The 17,987-nt window shown below is 47.5% G+C and overlaps 1 protein-coding gene across 3 annotated transcripts in view; it reads left to right on the top strand.

The window, feature by feature from the left end:
- The window catches only part of pafah1b1a (platelet-activating factor acetylhydrolase 1b, regulatory subunit 1a), a 36,503-nt gene that overhangs the window by 12,902 nt on the left and 5,614 nt on the right, over positions 1–17,987 (top strand). For all 3 annotated transcript variants that reach the window (XM_048264362.1, XM_048264364.1, XM_048264363.1), the window contains exons 3-8: positions 3,946–4,030; positions 6,429–6,503; positions 6,649–6,855; positions 14,290–14,458; positions 16,277–16,379; positions 16,693–16,921. In XM_048264362.1, coding sequence (XP_048120319.1) covers positions 3,946–4,030; positions 6,429–6,503; positions 6,649–6,855; positions 14,290–14,458; positions 16,277–16,379; positions 16,693–16,921 — 868 coding nt within the window. The remainder of the gene's footprint in view (positions 1–3,945; positions 4,031–6,428; positions 6,504–6,648; positions 6,856–14,289; positions 14,459–16,276; positions 16,380–16,692; positions 16,922–17,987) is intronic.

A 17,987-nucleotide genomic window follows, 5' to 3' on the forward strand; every position in this document is an offset into this window, starting at 1 on the left:
AAAAACAAGGACATTCCCTTTGTTTCATATCAAAGCCTCATAATCTTCTATTTCAGATCTCTGTGATATTACACAAAAGACTAAAGATTGTGAATTTGCTCCATATCTGCAGAGATGCTCAGAGAAGCATTCCCCCTCAGTAGGGTAGTCCTGGTGTGGGACCTTAAATACCTGAGGAGTAGCCTAGTGGCAGCTCCCTCTGTCTGGCCACTGCAGCCCTTGTACAGAAACTGCACATCGTAAGGCTGCTTAATCAGCACGGCGCTGGAAGCTCTGACTGCGGTGTAGTGGCCTGAGTTGAAAGAATTTTCTGGAAATTTTCCTTTTTATTTTACTCCATCCTACCTCCGTGCAGTGCTTTTATTTGTGTTGTGCCATGATGAAAAGCACCTGTGCACCCTCACAGGCTCTTCATACCTTAGCTATTCAGATCTCTCTCTCTCCCTCTCTGTCTGTCTCTGTCTGTTTGTGTCTCTCTCTCTCTCTCTCTCTCCACTTTATCTCCCCCTCCCACCATCTCTGTTCCTCTAGCATTCTCTACCTTAGTGATGCTCACAGTGGAGTACTGCAGTGCTTTTCACTAATAACAGGTTACGCTATGCAGAGCCTCACATCCTATATAATGATGCCTGCCCATTGAGGCAATGTGGTTCTGGCGTGTGTGTGTGACTGTAATACGGAGTGGGTCAGGCGGGTTCCCTGCCGGCATGGCTGTGCTGATGTGGAGTCGGATGTGATGGTTGAATTGCACAGGAAGTGATGCAAGTGTGAGACACGTAGGGATGAGGTAATGCTGCTCTTCAACTGCTCTCCTCACTCTCACTCATTCTCTCCCCCTCCCTTCATCTGCTTCTTCTCTCCTGCACTTCTCTACACACACACACACACACACACACACACACCATTCCGCCACCGCCCTGCCTGGAATTTATTTCTCACAAAGGAGTGCTCGCACGCTGCTGGTTTGTGAATGGGCTCCACTGCTCAATAGTGTCAACTGCCAGAAACCCTCCATGGGCACTTCCATTTTTCTATTACAGAGAGAGGGGATGCAGGCTGAATGCAGGCTGAATGCAGGCTTTCTATGCCCAGATTTCTCTGGACCAGCCTGACCAGAGTGGATGGGTTCTGTTCGCAGTTGATTGGCCGTGCTGTTGCTGTAGGCAGTCGTGAGTTTTCTTAAACAGGAGGGACAGTTATATAAGGCTACTTGTGTGGCCTCGCTGCCCTGCTTGATTGAGGCAGGAGAGAATTGAAGGCACAAGTAGACGAGGTCTTTTGTTTCCCCTGACAGTGTGTGTGTGTGTGTAAGTGTGTGTCCTATCTCTTCACTCTTCTCTCTGTTTCTCTTGATTGCAGATCAGGCCTCGGCGGCTCTGCCCACTCATGTTCCTCACTGCTTTTCCACTTGTCTGACTGCATTCTGGTCTCCATGGAGACCGCTCCTGAGCTACTAACACTCTGTGTTTTTGTGTACATATTCATTCTGGATCCTCCTCTCTCCCTCTCTCTCTCCCTTTCTGTGTCTCTGCATCTCTCCCTCCCTGCGCTCTGTGTGTGTTGCATGTTATTTTTGCTATCAGAGGTCATGCCAGGGTTGTGCAGAGAATAGAATTTGCCTCAGCACTGCAGTGCAGACCTCTCAGGAGGGGTTGGCTGCTGGCAGTTTCACCGTTTCATGCCCAACCTCTCTCTCCCTCTCTGTCTCTCTCTCCCTCCCTCCTTCCCCTTCTCTTTTTTCCTCTCTTTCTAAGTCGTTGTTTAGATTTGGATTAGCCCCCCTCCCACCAGCCCTTATTGTACAATAGTAATCCCGCACAGGCTGTGGGAGGGCAGGGGTGCAGTTGGACTGGAGGCATTACCAGATGGGAGTCAGTCTGAAGGACTGCAGAGCATTCTTGCTTTCTTTCTCTCCTTTTTTTCTCTGTCATTCCCTCCATCATTCTCTCCATCCCTTTCTTCCCTGTTTGTGTTTGCATGCTCCAACTTCCCATCCATGTCTTTCCTCTCGCTCTCTCTGTCTGTCTGTCTGTCTGTCTGTCTGTCTGTCTGTCCTGTGCTTGGCAGACTCCAGAGCTGGGAGTGGCCCACAGACAGGCGCTTGTCACTCTGCCAGAGTCTGAGAGTGCTGCAGCAGAGTGCTCTTCCTGTGTCTGTCATCTACCAGCGCTTTATCTGTCTGCCTCTGGTGGGGTCGCAGACCATGATCTCTGCATCACGCTGTGCCCTTCTAAAAGCACTTTGGGCTCTTGTTTGAACATTTTCTGCTCTGTGCAAATGCTTTGTGTTGTAAGGCTGCTTTGACACCTCCTCCTGCGCCTCCTTGGCCTCTGTGGCCCCATGGTCTCCATGTCTCTGACCTGGCCTGCAGCGTGACGCCATCTCTGGCCATCCATGTGGTTGGGAGCGTGTGGGTGTGTGTGTGTGTGTGTGTGTGTAAAGAGTGGGTATGTGTTTGTATGTACATGCGCACCCGTGTGCTGGTTGTGATGACAGCCCAAAAGCAATGGGCTTAAACAGAGGGGCCCAGTGTTGTTATTTGGGATTTCACAGACTAGTTATTTCTTTATCTGCTCATCCCGACGATGACACTGAGGTGCTTTGTGTGGGGCTCCCCTTCAGAAGCGGCATCACAAAGGGGCTTTGTGGGGCCGCGAACATATCTCCCGATAAGAATCTCCGGTGCGGCGTTGCAGGCAGCGTGACACACACACACACACACACACACACACACACACACACACACTCACTGATGCACACACGCAAAATGGCGCGTGGACGGGTGTGTTGCGGACCTGCCGCCTGTCACATGCTTAACCTCTGGGTAACCTTGAGTCTTTGGGCTGCTGTCAGCAGGAGAGGCTCCGAGCTGTGGGCCTGCGTGCCAGACCGCCTCCGCTCCTCTCTGTTCCCCACGTCAGCCCTCCAGTGCCTCCAGAACCGCCAAGCCAGGACCTGATCTGCCCAGCATCTGTGCTTTCCCTGCGACCGGCACAGGATGCTCCTTGACCCCTGGCTCCTCTGATCAATAAATTAATCAGCTGTGGTGTTCTTTTAGCCCAGGGGCTCACCCGGAGTCACAGGAAAAAAAGAATGTTGTTTGTCAGAGAGAGAGGCTAGTAGTAGAGTTGAGAGGGCAGATATGTTGAGCGGTTTTGTGTGGACGGCTTTCGCACAGGAAGAGAGTGTCGGGAGTAATGGGCTGAAGCAGCACTTATTTTGGTAGACACACAACACACAGACGCAGATATGTGGTTTTGTGTGTGTGTGTGTGCACACAAGTGTTTCTTTGCATCTGAGAAGGCCATCCTCACACACAATAGCAGGAAGAGTCAGATAGCGAGTGTGTGTCTGAGACGAGCCTATTGTGTTCCCTATCTCTGCAATCACCTCCCCATCATCTGCTGGGCGCTGTCGCCTGGTGGGCCATTATTGAATAGATGGGAGAGGAGTTTAAAGTGCCCCCCACCTCCCCCCCGTCAGACTTTAGTGTGTGTGTGTGTGTGTGCGTGCTCACACACTCCTACCTCTGCCACTTTGGCCTCACCCTCCCTCTCTCCCTCTCTCCCCCCTGCGGATCATCTCCTCCTCTCCGCAGGTGTCTCTCACCCTGCCTCTCCACTCTAATGAGGGCTGCTACTCAGCCCATTCCCCCCACAGCCATTCCAGCTCGTTATGCCACCATGGCAGATGTGATATTTCCCTCAAATGGGTTAATGTGTGTGTGTGTGTGTGTCTATATATCTACATGGTGAAAGAGGGATGCATTATGTCTTTTATGGGTTTTGCAGACATCTTTCTCAGGCTTTTGTTGTTAAAATCTCTTACTGAATTGATTTTCTTTTTATTTCTTTTTTCTTTAATGCAAGATGACTGAAAATTTAATCTGTCTGTCTATCAAGGGAACTAATTAGCCTTCTTTTCTTTTCTCCTTTTGTCTTCCAGAAATCGAGCGATAGCCGATTACCTCCGTTCCAATGGCTATGAAGAGGCATATTCAGTTTTCAAGAAGGAGGCGGAATTAGACATGGTAATTGTGGAACCCCCACCACCCCAACCCGCCTCCAAACAACTCTGCAAATGTCTTAACAATATGCTCTAAATTGGAATACACCCTCTTACACACATATCTACAACACACACTCTACACACACAGACACACACTACACACTACATACTACATACTACACACACCCCTCCTCCTCCTAGCCCCTCCTGCTAATTGATGTGGGCGACAGAAGTGTGACTGTAGGCGTAGCACACAGAATTAAGATGCGGCGGAGATAAACGTGCGACTCGCCACCCAGAGAGGAAGGTGCAGACAGAAATCTCGTATCAAACAGAAAGCGCCGACGAGCCTCAAAAGACCCATACCCCCCCCTGTCTGTCTGTGTGTCTCGCTGCATCTCTCATCTGAGGAGAGCTGAAATCTCCCTCTACCCCTGCTCCTCCACGGGTCCACTGTCTTTAGTGTTGTTTTTCCTTCCGTGCTTGTCCTGTGCCATCCGGGCAAAGGCAGCTTTCTGAAACATTCATTCCCCTCGTAGAAGAGCGGAAACGGCATGAATAATAGATGACTCCCGTCGCCACGGTGGCGCGCCCTGACGGATCAGCCTGTTGGCTGCTCTCCGCTAAAAGCTCCTTTTAATTAGCCACCTCGCTGTTAACACCTTCCCATTCAGACCTGCAAGATTGTCTGCCAGTTACGGACTGCCACTGTTTCAGCTCTGCCATACCCCTCTTATGATGCCCTCAGGTGTGTGTGTGTGTGTGTAGGTTTGTTTATATGTTTGTGTGCGGTTGGTGTGTGTGTGTCCCCATGTCCTGTATGTGCTATATTGGGTGATGAGGTGTGTGTTTGTATATGTAGGTGTGTGCGTGTGCCTGTGTGTGCGTGTGCCTGTGTGTAGGTGAATGGCACCAGACTGCTGAGTGTGCTGAAGAGCTAAGATGCGGGCAGCACGGGCAGGCTGTGCGTTTAGCTGTTGGCTTGGGCACTAGGCAGGCAGAGGGTGTGGGCAGATGGTGGATCAGCCCAACGGAGTGCACTCCTCTGAGGCGGCGTTGAAGGAACCTCCCCTCTTTTACCCCCCAAACCCCTCCACCCCTCTCATCTCTCCCCCTCTACAACCTGCAGAGAGGCAGCAACTGTTCCCTTGGACGGCAACTCTTGATTCCTCCAACAGAGAGGCCGCGCTGCTGAGAGGCCGTGCTTACCACACCCTATTCCTCCTTTCATCCTCCTCTCTCCCTCTCCATAGCAGTCTCTCTCTCATCCTGTTTCTGCTCTTTGTGCAAACTGACAGATCGACTGCCCCCCCCTTCCCTCTCTCTTAAGCAGGCGAGATTCTGTGTTTGAATTTTTGATGAAGCGGCCCTTGTGTTTGCGTTCCTTCTCATCGTATCTGTGGTGTGTCTGTGACCGCCTGTCCCTGCTGAGGAGCCCTCTGGAGTGGAACATAAAACAAACACACACACACTCGCTCTTTCTCACACACACACACACACACACACACACACAAACTTCTCTCAGCAAACACTGATCCCATCCAATTCCTCCGGACCAATGGTATGCTTGATAGCACTCAGCAGAGCAGTCTTGAAAAGGCAAACAGAATTTTGACCCAGTTGGGTGTTAAATAAAGGAGGCGTGTGTGTGGTTGATGATTGCCACTACTGGAGTGGAGGCAGGTGTGCGCACAGCTGCAGGTGGATGAGTGTCTGTGTGTGTGTGGTAGGGGTATGGCAGCCTGCTTGGCACACTTTTGCCCGCTGCCTCCATATGCATCTGGGGGCTGCCTCTCACTTGCCCCCTGCCAGGCTGCCATCACCCCACCGGATCTGGTCGTCAATCATCGCCTATCCCACAGCTGGCCCTCTCCCGACTCCAGACCCCATCTCTCTCTCTCCCTTCAGTCCACTCATCTCATCTCTGCTTGGCTCACTCTCACTACACACTCTCACGGTCCCAATCGCCATTACGAGAAATGACCCCATTCCTCTGCCGAGTAATTCTCTTTGGGCTTAGCCATAACAAGAAGTCAATCTGCGGCCGACCGTACCCACGGCGGAGGTCCGCGGCTCTTTGTGCGCACGTGTAAGGGAGGTTTTTTTCGGGAGGGGTTATGATGCGCTCAGTGCCAGGCTCCCTGAAGTTAATTTTTCACGGGACAGTGTTTCTATAATTGTAATCTTGGTAAGCTCTCTTTGTCTGCAGAAGATTAAACCATGTGAGGGGATTATGGAGGAGGAATTTACAGTTGCCTCCTGGGTGATTGGTGGAAGGCTCCTGCTAGGTTAAGGGGTGTGTTTCCCATGCTTGATTCCATTGGGAGAAGTGGGGGTGTGTTTGCTGGTTTTGATGTCTGCTGGATTGATGTTGAAATGGCATGAATTGATTTGAATTGCTCTTTATCTTGCTTCTATAGAATGAGGAGTTGGACAAGAAGTATGCTGGCCTTTTGGAAAAGAAATGGACTTCAGTCATCAGATTACAAAAGAAGGTTGGTAGTAGTAATTACATGGTGTTATGTAATGTATCTCATGTACTGTATCTCACAAAGTAGTAGAGCTTTTGTATATAAATGAGTCATTTTTTATAATGGGGTCTCAGACCTGATCTCATTGTGATGGGATTTCCTCTGATAGGTTATGGAATTAGAATCAAAGTTGAACGAGGCAAAAGAAGAGATCACTTTAGGAGGACCCATTGGACAGAAGCGAGACCCCAAAGAATGGATCCCCCGCCCCCCGGAGAGGTACGCCCTGAGTGGCCACAGGAGCCCCGTCACCCGGGTCATCTTCCACCCCGTCTTCAGTGTCATGGTCTCCGCTTCAGAGGACGCCACAATAAAGGTGGGTTCAGCTCCCTCGCTCATCTTTAAAAAGCAGGCCTTGTTACGAAGAGAAGGAAAACTGTGCTGCGTTGTCTTGGCCGTGTTTTTATCAGGTGAAACCTGAGCTCGCAATATAAATGGAATGCAAACACAAAACCCCACAAATAACCTAACATGCTGGCCCTACGTGATGAAAACAACTCAGAAGTAAGAACTGCGTGTCGGCTTTGGTGTGTGTGTGTGTGTGTGTCCGCTTGACTCTCACGGCCCAGTAACTTTGCTCACTCTCTCTCGACATGACCTCTAAACAGCCCAAGTGTCAGTTCTTTTGATTGAAAAGTCAGGTTTTCAGGTTTAGGTGGTGACGTAAAATCCAAATGAACACAAAACGAGACTGCTCCCTGTTTTTCCCCAGGCCACTGTTCCCCATGAAGGCCTGAACTAGTTGTAAGCCCCAAAGGTGAGGACAGGTGCTCCCTGTTAGCCACAGGTAGTGACTATCGGTCAGTTCTTTCCCTACCCTTTGACCTGTTCCATCAGCATGGTTGGCCCAATATTGCACTTGCACTTATTCTCAGTAATGAAACTTGTACTACCTGTGCACAGTGAAGATACGGTGAATGTGCTAGGCAAGATGAAACATGTTTGTGTCTTTTTGATGAGCTTTTTGTTTAAGTAACTACTTATTAAGTATCTGTAAGGAGATTCAGTGGATGATGTCCCTAGTTTAGGAGCTTTAGTTCTGTTGTGTAACTTAACTAAACAACATCCTTTCTACTCATATTTTACTGAGTTTTCAGGTATCACCTTAATGTCAGTCAGCTAACTGGGGCTATGTGTGGTGTTCTTATAGTCAGGTAACTGATATTCAAATCCTGAAAATTGCATAAATGGACAGAGTAGGAACAAAGGTTTCCATTAAAATCTGAATGATTCCCAATAAACAACACTCTTGTGTCGGAATTTCACATGTGCTACCCTTATCCGCCAGTATAATGTCCAGAGCCATTTTGTTCTGTAAGGCTACTTTGTGAATGGCATATAATTCTTCATTAATTGCGGATAGGGCTTCTATAGTATCATTGGCAATCTTATCCATAACAGAAGGTAACTCTGTATCTGTTAAGAAATGTTGGGTTGGAGCGGCATAACAACTCCCTTCCCTGTTTGAGGGCAAACATGGGTATGCATGTTTCCCGCAAACAAATATAGTCCCATTCATGCCCATCTTGACATCCAACATCTGGTTGTGGTCCGGCAGTGGGAGGACGTCTGATATGAAAACAATCATTGTCAGGATCACGGTTGTCATCCACTCTGTGCCTCCTGGGGTCACTCCCCGTAACGCTATGATCACTGCTGGGTGGAAGTAGATCAAGCGGCTGTTTGGGGGTTGTAGTCACGGACAGTAGTTTCTGAAATGACAAACAAAAGAAGCTGCAGTATACTAATGCTCACAGAAAATTGGAAAAAGCATACAAATTAAACTGAAAACAAGAATCTATCAAATTATAAAAGGGTCAGATCATTTCATCAAATAGCCTAAGGTTCAGCATCATGTAATTTCTAGGACAGGACTCAAGGTTTAGCCATGGTCGTCTGAGACTGCATCAGTTGCTAACAACGTGTGGAATGGCCCTTTCCAATTAGCTTCAAAGACTACACTGAGTGGGTTGTTAATCATCGCCCAATGGCCAGGTAGGGAGTGTCCCCCGTCAAGATGCTTGTGACACTCCATTGTCAACTGATGGCCTGCTGTTTTGAATGTTTTAGCCAATTCAGAACAATATGCACTCAAAGCATCTGATCCCAAATGTACAATGCGCTAGTACACAAAACAAGGGAAGACATAGGTTTTCCAGTCACAACTTCAAGCGGGCCAAGCCCTGTCTCTTTGTTGTTGGTAGGACTCCTACTGCACACGACCGGTGGCAATGGCACAAGCCAAGGAAACCCTTCCTGGTGGCCTTGATCATAACTTTCCTTCAGAAAATGATTCATTCTCTCAACTCCTGTAAAGGATTGTGGGTGATGAAAACCATGGATTGACCATTGGGTGCCCAGCACCCTCCCTTAACCTCTGCACAAACAGCTGCAGTAAAACCCAGGCTATCCATTTTTAGGGCAGCGCCTGACATGCTTGCCCAATCCACATTTTAGCAGGCTCAACAGAAGTGGTCATGTTGTATCTTGTTAAAGATCATTTTCGCCTTCAACATTACAAACAGATTGGATGTGGTTTGTAAACGCAGAATTTGTTCATTTAAACAAGTTGGCATCGCTCAGATCTAGCACATTGGGCACTCCTTATTTCATCCTGAGCCTTCTCCGCCTTTAGCTTAGTTCTCCTTCTCTGCTAAAGCAGATATTTCAGCCTTAAGCTCAGACAATTCTCTCTTGATGATCAACCCGCTCTGCGCCTCCTTCGACAGCCACCGCCTAAGCATGGCTTGATTCAAGATGACTAAAGACAATGGCAGCTTATTTCTATCGGATAGGCGTTGCATTTTCCCCATGTGCTAACGTCGACCTTAGGCCACAAATTATCATCATCATTCACAATGCCATATTTCATTTCAATCCTATTTTCGGTCTCCTCCATCCTGAGATGACGTTCAAAAAAAATCTCTCAACCGTTGTAACTATTTCATCTTCACTAACTTGGGCGGAGCATCCCACCTTTCTCAGTTGTAGGGATCTGGCTGGCACAGGCCTTGCATTCCTTTTACTGAAACATTGTGTTATTATGTTAGATGTTAAAATGAAGCGTGCTAGATATCCAGCAAGATGTTACTGGTATTAATGTGAGCTCACTTCAAGCATCACTGCTTACCCTTGAGATGTTAACATTAAAACAAATTGTGTTTCCACAACTTAGACGATATAACAGAAATGACATTTCACTTCAAACTGAGCTGCATTCTCGCTGTCTGAAAAATCGCGCTTGTTTCTAGGTAATTTCAAAACGCTCGTGCCCTGATCAATAATCTCCTGTCTGATTAGTGCTGTAAAGCACGCAGGTTGCAGCCCAGCCGGAAATATTATCCGGCACATGAGCGAACCAAAACACTATGTGGATACAACAGTAACTACAAAACTCTATCATAGAAATAACATTCGAACGATAGCCTCTAACTTAAGCGACTGCTATAGTTAGCCCGTGCACTATTAAATTTCTCCTGTCTTGCTGCGCATACAATATGCCCGCCCAGCTCGGGCTGACGCCACACCAAATCCATTCAGGATAAGACTTGTAACCTAGATCTTACAGCCCAGCGCAAAATATTAACAAGCACATAAAAACTAAAAATCATCAAATTTCTCCTGCCTCATTAGCGAAACAATATGCCTGCCTAGCCTCAGCTATGCACTACACCAAATCCAGTCGTTCTTTGTTACAGCCTCACACCCTGCACCATAGAACTACAGAATAAGACTTGAAACGGTTCTACAGCGCAGCTGGAAATACTAACAAGCACATAAAATAGTAGCTACAAACTCTAACTTAGCCTTAAGCTACAGTTAGCCTCTAATTTAGTCAGTCACCACTACTAAAATCAGCCAAGCAGATAAAAAATCTATCTCAAAACATCCACAAAATGAAAAAACAGAATGCAAAGCTCAAAAATGTAAACAGGCCTACGACGTCAAAATAGTTGTATACACACAAAAACATGCAGGACTGTTGGCTTCTAGGACAGCTGCAGGCAAAACTTTGCTCAACCCACTGGTACCCCTAGTCAAACTATAACCCAAAAAAAAATTTCTGTTGTTCTTTTTGTAGCATGAATAATTAAAAGCGACTCACCGTTGAAACAGGCTGTTGTCCTCTTCAGGATGAATCTCTTGTTTTTCCTTATTTCAATGCATTACAACTGGGTGGACAACACCAACTGAAGAATGCTATTAAAATTGTCTCCCTTAATTCCAAATGGAGACACAGTTGACCAGATTCCAGTGTAGTTAAAAGCAGGTGTAAAACCTGAGGCTGGCTTGCTAAAGAATAGTTCTTTATTCTGGATGTAACAACAGAGTTCTGGTAACCCTGTTGTGCGCAGCACAGCACACAGTGTTGCAAGGTGAATCCAAGGTAAGAAACTGAAGCAAAAATTCGAAAAACTCCTGGCTAATTATAATACCAGAATATACATTCACGCCTGGGGTCAAATTGGAGGGGAAACAGATCGATATAGCCCCTTTATTGAATTAAGACGCCTTGTGGGGAACAATTAGTTAGTAATAACCATTTGCTATTGTAAGGTGACAACATTCTATTCTGCTTACAATAAATATCCTGTCCTCGCAGTTTCTGCAGTATTAAACAAAGAACCAAAAGAATGACATACAGAAAACCACTCAAATCTAACAGAAGATAACGGTGCAGTTGTTTTTATTTAACAGCTTATTGTTAAATTTAGCTGCAGCAGTCAGGCTGCACTGCTGTGTAGTGTTGTTGGTAGATGTTTGCAAGGTGTACATCTGCCTGGATTCCTAACCCATGTCTCCATTGCCTGTTGTAAATATTATGGCAAACCGAAGCAGTGGATGATGTCAGCTCTTCTCTCCTCAGTGTCCTGGTGTGACTGGGACCCAGCTCCCCCGTCCTCTTCTCTGATTTCCTGCCGTGTCACACAGCTCCCTGAGAGACATGCTCGGTAGCTGGGCTGCCGTTGCCAGGGCGATGAGCTGCGCGCTCAGGCTCTAGGCCCATTTCCGCTGGCCTGGCACAAAGCGCCAGGCTGCCAGCTCGCTCTCCACAGGGCACCGCCCGCCTCAGAGTGGCTAGCTTTGACCCCATCCATCCCTCCCTCCATCCCTGCAGAACCATCCCAGGTCTTTGTTAATACTTGCATGTTAGCAATTATTATTTGGGGAAGGGGAGTTCTCTTTTTTTATTTTTTTTTTTTTTTTTTTTTTTCTAAGGCCGGTTTGCAATATTTTGTCTGCTATGTCGGTCTGGTGCCCTAGTTCAGAACAAATATTTGCAGCCATCATTTATTCATGGAGTCAAAGAAGTGTGTTTCTTTTCCTCCCTCTCTCTTTCTTTCTTTCTTTCTTTCTTTCTTTCTTTCTTTCTTTCTTTCTTTCTTTCTTTCTTTCTTTCTTTCTTTCTCCCCCTCTTTCTCTCTCTTTCTGTTGGCTGCCATCCCACCAGGGGGGTCCTTCCCCACTTTCCCAGGCGCTCCGCACAGCTAATTCATCTTCCGCCCGAGCGCCAGCAGCCACTGCCACCAACCCAGCACAGCACAACCCCTCCCCTCCCCTCCCCCTTTTTCTCTCTATCTCTCCATCTGTCTGCCTGTGTGTCTCTCCTAGTCTCTCTCCTTCTTTCTCCTACTCCCCTCCTCGCAATCTCTCTCTCTCTCTCTCTCTCTCTGTCTATCTGCCTCTCCTCTCCCCCTCTCCCTCTAGTCTCTGTCTATCTCTCCTCCTCTCTACCTCTCTCTCTCTCTCTCTACAATGCTGTCTGCTCTCTCCTCTCTCCTCTCTCTCCTCTCCCCAATATCTGCTCTCTCCTCCTCTCCCCCCCTCTCTCTTCCACAACCATCCTCTCCCTCTCTCCCCACCTCTCTCTCTCTCTCTGTCTGTGCTCTCCTCTCTCTCTCTCTCTCTCTCTCTTTCTTTCGACGATTCATTTTCCTTTGTCTATTCATTTTCTCCTTCTTTCCCTTTGTTTTGACGATTTGACGATCGATTTTGATCTGATCGATGATCTGACGACGATTTTGATCTTTGACGATCGATTTTCGATTCTTCGACGATCGATCGACGATTTTTCTCTCTCTCTCTCTCTCTGTCTCTGTCTCTGTCTCTGTCTATCTACTCTCTCCCTCTCCCCCTCTCTCTCTCTCTCTTCTCCCCACTGTGCCCTACTTTCCCAACACAGTGTCATTAAAGCCCCCACTCCACCAAACTTCCACCTTCACCTCAGTCCCCCTTCATCTTGCGCCAGTCACTTTTTGCCAGACCAGCTCAGCTCTATTTTTATTCCTCTCCTCTCTTCGCTGCACTCCCCTTTCTTCTCATATTTGTATTCAGAGTTAATTGTCAGGAGAGCCCCGAAGCTGTTCCATCCAGACAAACTCCCATGCTTCCCCCCACACACACACACACACTCCTCCTTCCACACACGACACGCCATGACAAAAGTCCATGCCTCTGCATCGTTCATTCTGCACGCCCATGCCCTGTAGTTCATTCTGCAGACGTAGCACAGGTCTGCTGCGGTATTTGCTCCTTTTAACTGACTTTGAACTTTCTGCCTCACATGTATGTTAATCAGCATGCCCCATGGTCCAGCTGCCCTTCCTTCAGAAGAGAGTATTTCATTTGGCCAGTCAAAGGTCCATTTGTGAACTGGGTCAAAATGTTTTTTGATCACATATGTTTTTTGGAAATCCAAGTTGTGTGTTTGTGATCAGTGGTGTGTGTGTGTTTTTTTTTTTTGTTTATTTTTTTTTTTAACAAAAGCATGCTGCTCAAATCGCAATTGTTTTTTGTCCTTCAATCTGGCTAGCAACAAAGGATGGTGACTACGGCACTTTTTTTTTGAGCATCTTGTTTTTGTTGAGATGAGCAATAAAATAATGCCTCTTTTTGCAAGCTTGGCTCTCCTGGACTGCTCTGGCACAAATGGGGATTAGGCGCTTCAACCTGCTCTGACACACACACACACACACACACACACACCCCACATTTGGTGAGGGAGAGACTGTAAACCAGTGGCTAAGCAAGTTGTGGGGGGGAGTGAGAAGGGTGTGCATGGTTCTGTCACACACACACACACACACACACCCCCGCTCGGCTCGCCACGCTAAGCTCTTATCCCTCTGTGTCTGCCAGCCCAGTAACCCACTGAAACCTGATATCCCCCTTCCCTCCTCTCAGCCTGGAGACCAAATCTTAGAGTTGGAACCCTTCCAACAAAAAAAGCCCTGACGACCGATCAAGCTGCCAGCATTTGATCTACATCACCACTGTGCTCTTTTGTGTCGGTGGCGTGTCGAAGCAAAATCGAGGAACCGTGCTTTTACGATCTGCAGGATCTATCGGCGTCAGACTCGCGGTCCCGAGGCGGTTTGGTGAGGTGTATGATGAGGTCACTCCCTTCGGGTCTTTATGGCTCTATTGGGAAACGCAGATGAGTGTCCACAGGGCCGTCTGCCATCTTTCAGAGCCGGCCCTGCCCTGCCACTGATATGATCTCACTCTCTCACTCTAGCAGTGGAAGGGATGTAACCCTTTGTAACCGTTTAGTATGAATATTGACTCCTGTCACCTGACTGCTCTGATCGTCTCCACTTTTGTTTTCAGCCACTGACATAAATACTGTAAAATGAAGCGTTAATGTAAATGTTTTTGCACTGAGCGATTGGCCTACATTTTCCCTCCCCTTAGGACAGGTGTCAGAGTAAATGGAGACCTAATTGTTCATGTGGCTTTGCCTGTGCAGGTGTGGGACTACGAGACGGGAGACTTCGAGCGCACCCTGAAGGGCCACACGGACTCCGTGCAGGACATCTCTTTCGACCAGACTGGCAAGCTGCTGGCCTCCTGTTCTGCGGACATGACCATCAAGCTCTGGGACTTCCAGGGCTTCGAGTGCATCCGGACCATGCACGGTGAGCGCCGGAAGCTGGGATCATCGGGAAAATCGATCGGGGCCAGAATGGGGGGGGAGAGCCTCCGGGAGAGAGCGTGTGGGGAGTTGGGAGGGAAGGGTGGGTGGATGCCCGTGACCCAGCTAGAGACAGGTGAACTATGCAGTTCATTATCACTTCCTCTATCCCCTTGGGGTAAGAGAAGCCTTGTTTAATAGCCCCCCCCCCCCACCTCCCCCATCTCACCCCACCCCACCCCTCCATCTGAAATGAAACGACATCTTAGACCAATTCTGTGCTTTGTTTGACATTGTCTTTACATCACCGCACACACCGCCCCATAGGCCTGTGGGATTCGCTCTCTGAGGATTTGCATGACATTACTCACAGCGTTTAACTTTCCGCCTGGAAGCTTGTGGGGTGGCACCTTTTTCACGCTCTTTATTCTAAACAAACTAGACCTTGGGCTGCGATCTTCTTAAATTCTAATTGACTGGCAAATTGGAGGAAGCATATCTGTTAATATGAGCCTTCAGGCTGAGCTGATTTATTCGATCACCATAGAGATGGATTTGCATTTGAACCGCCTGGATTTGAAATTTATATCACAAGGCTTCCTGGCCCCACAAGTTTTAAAGAGCCCAGCTGCCTCTCGTAACACCCCCCACCCCCACCTTACCCACAAAAAAAATCCCCCCAAATACAGGGTAGCAGTAGTAGCCTGTCTTAAGATGCATGTTTACAGTCAAGAAATAATACACAAGCTTAAATTGATGGGGCGTCTGAGTAGCTCAGTCATGTTAATCTGTGTCAGATATGTGTAGGCTCTGGGTGGCTCTTTAAACCAGTCTGGTGCGCTAGCGCGTGTGCAACAGCTCTTAATGTGTTCAGATTGGGGCTGCCTGGTAATTTACACCCCGTCAGTTCGCCTGGCGCGGTGCCCCTGAGCTGGCGCTCGCTGGCGCACTGATTAGGAGAGGGGCACTGGGACCTGCCGTCGCGCCTCCTCCCTGCCTGCCAGTTCCACTGTGCCAGTGCTGCGCCCAGCTCGGTTCTTTTACCCCACTGACTTCCTATCTACTCCCTGTCTACCTCACTCTATATCTAGCTTTCTCTCTACACCTGTCTACGTACCTGCTACTGACCTTACTGTTTTTCTGTCTGCTGGTTCTCTGTCTTTTGTCCTTCTCTCTGTGTCTTGTCTATCTCTGTCTCTCTCTCTCTCTCTCTCTCTCTCTCTCTCTCTCTCTCTCTCTCTCTCTCTGACACTCTGTGTCTCTCTCTCTCTCCCTCGCCCGGCTGGTTGCTTTGGCAGCAGATTAGGAGATTTGGACAGGACTTTAATTATCCTTCCCAAGACCAGATAACATTCTATGGGCTTCCACCCATATTTAAGCCTGCTTTTTCCAGGCGTCTTAGTTTCATCTGTTTAGCAGCTTTAAAATGGGTGCTCTGTGTAATTAGCTTTTTTCTTCGCCGCTCCCCCCCCCCCCCCATCAAGGAACAAAGCAACCTCGGGCAAATTGGTTGTCTGTCTGGTTATTTAATTGCCTAATTTACTAAAAGCTCGTTTGTCATGGTCATTCTTAACCTCTAATTATCAACCAGTACTTACGGATGACAATCTAATTTTGGTGCAGGAAGTGTCTGTGTGTGTGTCTGTGTGGTGGTGTTTTGGGGGGGTGGCAGCGGTGGTGAATATGATAAATTCAAAGACTTATCTGCAACACTGGATTCATCCAAGTTGTAGTAATTGAATTGTTTATTAAGTTCCTGAAGCATTTATGCAATTTACAGTGTGATAGTTGATTGACGCACATTTTTTTTTATGTTTTGCAGGACACGACCATAATGTTTCGTCTGTAGCTATTATGCCCAATGGAGATCACATAGTATCTGCCTCAAGGGATAAAACCATTAAGATGTGGGAGGTAGCCACTGGGTATGTAACCATGTGTGTCAGTAGATGAGTTGTTATCAGTACAGAATATTTCTTGTTGGAAATAACACTGCTGAGTTTGATTTGAGTCAAGAAATGAAATAAGCAAGAAAGATTCTGATGTTTATTATATGACTGTTGAGAGTAGTCAGACTTCTAACCTGACCGTTTTCAGTACGTAGGCTTACATTGGTTTATATGCTATTCATGTGTTATGGTATAAGCTTGTCAAACATGCTATCTTCGAGTTGATCTCTAGTGATCTCCTGAACCAGGCACGGTGATGGTGTCTGACGTGGTGCTGTCCTGTCCACAGGTACTGCGTGAAGACGTTCACCGGCCACAGAGAGTGGGTGCGCATGGTGCGGCCCAACCAGGACGGCACGCTGATCGCCAGCTCCTCCAACGACCAGACGGTGCGCGTGTGGGTGGTGGCCTCCAAAGAGTGCAAGGCCGAGCTGCGGGAGCATGAGCACGTGGTGGAGTGCATCTCCTGGGCGCCCGAGAGCGCACACCCCACCATCCTGGAGGCCACCGGCTCAGAGGTGTGTGTGTGTGGAGGGTTCTACTGTGTGTGTATGTACCCTTATTAAGACCTCCTGAGGGTTAAGAAGCTTCTTGTGTGTTGGAGTATGATTGGGTGACTGTTAGTACGGGTACACACCCAAACAATCACCACACAAAGGGTTAAGTGAGCGTGCATGTGTGTGTGGACTTTTTAGTCACTTTTAGGTCAAACCTGCTGATTTGGTTAGATGTTCAGGTGGTACCTGCATTGTAATGATTTAAACATGCCATCTTATTGGAAACAAGCTTATGGCACACCCTTTTCCTTGAAATTCTGCCCAAAAGTCTGTCCTCTCTGGATGCGTCTGAATTAGACCATGAAATGAAATTGCATGGAGTAAATCCCCAATGGCCTTAGGTCAGGCGTGCCATTTCGACTCCCGCGGTCTTGTGATCAACCATGTCCAATTCTCCTATTCATCTGATAATAAAACATTAGCCCCTGCAGCGGGTGGCCCATGAAACCAAGCTGAAAGAACCAAATGATTCCCGTTTTGTTGTAGCATAAGGGAACTATCTGCTTTCCCCAGGCAAATACAGTATAAGCCCAAATGGGGAATTTAACCTCAACTCGTTAAACCAGTCCACGTAAATTAGGCTGCATGCCTCGGCAACAGTTTTGTTCTCAATCTGTGACATTGTTGACATTTAAGTATGGTCGTTTCACACCTCTTAGTATACATGCCTGGACATGCAAATCCTGAACACCACTTACCGCACTGAGGTTGTTTTAAAAAAGTTTTTTTATTTTATTATTATTATTATATTTTTTTGCGTTTAAGAGCAGTTATATGTGATAACTTGACTGTGAACATGCTACATATGATGAGCACTGCCAGTCCTAATTTGATCTGATTTAAATAGACTCCATAAAAATCCTTATCTAGAATAAAAGAACACACACAAAGAGCCGTGTTCAGAAACTGCTGACTGCGTGGAAAGTCCAGGTTCTGCAGAAGGCTCTCTTAAAGGAGTCTTTCCCATTTCATTTGTCCAGGCCAGTTGTAAGCCAGTAAAGTTGATTTGCGTTTCAGAGCTAATTAG

This window comes from Alosa alosa, chromosome 15 (assembly GCF_017589495.1).
Source record: "Alosa alosa isolate M-15738 ecotype Scorff River chromosome 15, AALO_Geno_1.1, whole genome shotgun sequence".
Lineage (NCBI taxonomy): Eukaryota > Metazoa > Chordata > Actinopteri > Clupeiformes > Clupeidae > Alosa > Alosa alosa.